The 4,096-nt window shown below is 48.4% G+C and overlaps 1 protein-coding gene across 1 annotated transcript in view; it reads left to right on the plus strand.

Annotated features, from left to right (window-relative positions):
* The first annotated feature begins 630 nt into the window (after positions 1–630).
* Positions 631–4,096, plus strand: part of GUCA1B (guanylate cyclase activator 1B (retina)) — a 10,898-nt gene continuing 7,432 nt past the window's right edge. Inside the window, exon 1 of the mRNA XM_010863171.1 lies at positions 631–935. Coding sequence (XP_010861473.1) covers positions 720–935 — 216 coding nt within the window. The 5' untranslated portion in view covers positions 631–719. The remainder of the gene's footprint in view (positions 936–4,096) is intronic.

Genomic DNA, 4,096 nt, shown 5'->3' on the forward strand with positions numbered 1-4,096 from the left:
TCAAGCGCATTACATCTCTTGTGCACTTTATTTCTATTATTGTTGCATTGGCTCCACCTCAGATCATTGGGCATTAGATCCCAGAGGTTGGGGACCCCTGGTGCTGGGAACCGACAATGTGGGGACAGACCTGCTCACCCAGAGTCCTTCACATCATAGATCCTGCTGCTTTTCACTAGACCAAGTGGAGGGCCAGCCCCTGCTCACCAGCAGTTCTGTTTTATGGGCTAGAAGTTGTACTTGCATCTTCTCTGGATATCAGAGTCTCCTGTGTCTCCAAGGTGGGCCTCCCTGGAGCTGCATGGTGCCCTTCCGAAAGTGCCAGGGCCCATGCGTAAGATGGGAGGGTCCCAGCCTGCCTTCCCAATTCCCCCCTCCATCTGCTTACCTCTGTTTCCACCCCTTCTCCCTTTTCAGAACCTACTGGACAGCTTACTTAAGTGGTTGACCAGACTGAAGGGAGGGGTGAGGCTAGGGGAGCTTAGCCGACTGGAGGTCAGACCTGGAAGGAATCTTCTAATCTTAAGGCACTTAGCTGGCCCGGTCCCGCCTCCTCGCAGCCAACCCCCTCCGCTGCCCGTCCCGTTCGGTTGGCCAGGAGATGATGAAGAGGCTGGCAGAGCAGAGGAAAGGTGGGAAGAGGGCCCTCGCCTAAGGAATCGGTCGGCGGCGTCTCAGCAGGAGGCACAGGCTCTGCTCCCTGCCGTCCTGGGGCCAGGATGGGGCAGCAGTTCAGCTGGGAGGAGGCGGAGGAGAACGGCGCAGTCGGTGCGGTGGACGCGGCGCAGCTTCAAGAGTGGTACAAGAAGTTCCTGGAGGAGTGCCCCAGCGGCACGCTCTTCATGCATGAGTTCAAGCGCTTCTTCAAGGTCCCGGACAACGAGGAGGCCACCCAATACGTAGAGGCCATGTTCCGAGCCTTCGACACGAATGGGGTAAGGTGCCCCAAGGGGGAGAACCGAGAACTCAGAGCTCATCCTTGACTAAAGGAGCACCCTCGGTGGGAGCTCCGTACGCTAGCCCTCCTGCTCGGCCTCGGCTCTTCTTTCCTCTCCATCCTCTCTCGCCTTTTCTGTCTCACTGTTCCTCCAAACTCTTCTCCCTCTCCAATAATTCTTTCTTCCCATCTTTTCTTTCCATTTCTCCACTTTCATCTGACTTGTCCTCTTCCTGAGAGCTGAAGGGAGGCTCTGCAGAAAAACCCAGGGTCCTCTCTACGTGTATTTATGGACAGGATTCTGCAGTCACAGGACATGGTTTTTCCGCATCCATCAGGGCTCCCCTTGCTCTAAAGATAAGGGGTTTAATGGGCGGAGCTATCTTGGCACAGCCCATGAGTGCCCCTTTGCTGAAAGTGAAAGTGAACGTCAAGTCGCTCAGTCGTGTCTGACTCTTTGCGACCCCGTGGACTATAGCCCACCAGGCTCTTCCATCCATGGGATTCTCCAGGCAAGAATACTGGAGTGGGTTGCCATTTCCTTCTCCAGGGGATCTTCCCGACCCAGGGATCGAACCCAGGTCTCTTGCATTGCGGGCAGACGCTTTAACCTCTGAGCCACCTTCTAATTGAGACAGATCAGCTCTTCCCGCCCAGAACGCTGGAGGAGGCTCCTTCCTGGACTTGGATGTTGAAGGATTACTACAGAAGTCCCTTTCTGCTCTTCAAGCCATGGGAAGAAAAAAGAAGAGTGAAGTCGCTCAGTCGTGTCCGACTCTTTGCGACTCCATGGACTGTCGCCTACCAGGCTCCTCAGGAGTTTTTCAGGCAAGAGTACTGGATTGGGTTGCCATTTCCTTCTCCAGGGGATCTTCCTGACCCAGGGATCGAACCTGGGTCTCCCGCATTGTGGGCAGACGCTTTACCATCTGAGCCACAGGGAAGCCCATGGGAGATTCCATGAAATCATTCATCCACAGAGTTTCTACAAGTCCTTAGTTGGCACCAGGAACTAAGAAGATAATATATTTTATAAATGCACACCTGGGAATTGAATTTAAACATAGAAAAAAGTAAAAGTGAAAGTCACTCAGTCCTGTCCGACTATGGCCCCATGGACTGTAAGCCCACCAGGCTCTTCTGTCCATGGAATTCTCCAGGCAAGAATACTGAAGTGTGTTACCATTCCCTTTTCTAGGGGATCTTTCCGACCCAGGGATCCAGCCCAGGTCTCCTGCTTTACAGGCAGATTCTTTACTATGTGAGCCACCAGGAAAGCCCTTAAACATTGAAACTCCTTCATTATTTAAGGCCAAAGTACTCTTGCCTGGAAACTCCCATGGACGGAGGAGCCTGGTGGGCTGCAGTCCATGGGGTCACTAGGAGTTGGACACGACTGAGCGACTTCACTTTCACTTTTCACTTTCATGCATTGGAGAAGGAAATGGCAACCCATTCCAGTGTTCTTGCCTGGATAATCCCAGGGACAGAGGAGCCTGGTGGGCTGCCGTCTCTGGGGTCGCAGAGTCGGACACAACTGAAGCAACTTAGCAGCAGCAGCAGCAGCAGTCCAATGCCGCCTCCACAGTCCTTTAAACTATTAAGTTTGCCTCAAACCCCTGTTTCACTCCTTCAAATTGAGGGGCCAGTGGGTTTGACCTAGATAATTAATCTGGAAAAAGCGGTAGATACCCCACTTCTGTGTAGAAGGAGATCTTCACTTTTCAGAGTGAGTCACTGGGAACGCTTCTTAGTTCCCACTCTGCCCCTGGAGAAGGGAATGGCTACCCACTCCAGTATTCTTGCCTGGAGAGCTCCATGGACAGAGCAGCCTGGCGGGCTACAGTCCACGCAGTCGCAAAGAATCGGACATGACTGAGCGACTAACGCTTTTCTTCTTTCTGCCCTGGTACTGTCCGTGCACATCTCCTCTGCGCCTGTAGGGGGCGGTAGGGCGGGGTCAGCATCATCGCGGCAACAAAAACCTTGGAGGTGAACCCTAACTCCAGATCTCAACTGAGTTTCAGCCTTCCCAAAGTTCCTGCTACAGACGTCTCTGAGTCCGCGGCAGCCCTGAAAGGGAGCAGGCTGAGGTTGTTACTCCAAATTCAGTGATCTGATTTGTCCAAGATCTTAAACTCAGGGGTCCTGCATCCCAGGCAAGCGTTCCTGCCCAGAAGGCAGTGTGTTGGGCTGTTTAAGAGAGGAAATGATTTTTTTGAAGTGTTGAATGTCAGAAGAAAAGTAAACAGATATATCAGGTAGTATGTGGCAAGGTTCACACCCATGAATTTATCCATTTTCTTAAAATTCATTTAAAATTCAATATAATAACAATTCAAGATTTCAAAGGGATTATGAGGCCCCTGGAAACAAAACAGCTGCAACCTCTTATACCTCATTTCTTCTAAGTTAGCATATAATATTCATCAGTCATCTTTAAAATAACTTTTTAATCTTGGTGACATTAACTTTACAGAAAAATTATAAGGATAGTGCAAGTAATTTCCATTTACAATTTATCAAAATTCCCCAATTGTTTACATTTGACTCATTTGCTTTACTCTTTTCTCTGTGTGATGTATTTTATATATATATATACACATGTATACATATATGTACACAATGTATTCATATATGTGTATATTATGCATATAAATATATGTATTTTATAGAGAGAATTATATAGACATCACACCCTTTTACCCCAAGTATTTTAGTATGTATTTTCTAAAACCAAGGGCATTCTCTTAACCTAATAAATGATCCAAATCAGGAAATTCAACATTAATAAGTTCTGTTAGCTAATTGACAATCTACATTCATGTTTGGTTGACTGTCCTGATGACATCTATTACAACCTTTTTTTTTAAGTTTGATCACACATTGCATTTAATGTCCTATCTGCCCCTTAGCCTTTTTTTAAAAATTGGAGTATAATTGCTTTACAATGTTATGTTAGTTTCTGCTGTACAATGAAGCGAATCAGCCATGCGTATACATACATCCCCTCCCTCTTGAGCCTCCCTTGCACTCCACCCCCATCCCACCCCTCTAGGTCATCACAGAGCACCAAGCTGAGCTTCCTATGCTTTATAGCGGTTCCCACTAGCTATCTCTTTTACACATGGTATTGTATATATGTCAATCCTAATCTCC

Source organism: Bison bison, unplaced genomic scaffold (genome assembly GCF_000754665.1).
Source record: "Bison bison bison isolate TAMUID 2011002044 unplaced genomic scaffold, Bison_UMD1.0 scf7180017864487, whole genome shotgun sequence".
Classification (NCBI taxonomy): Eukaryota; Metazoa; Chordata; class Mammalia; order Artiodactyla; family Bovidae; genus Bison; species Bison bison.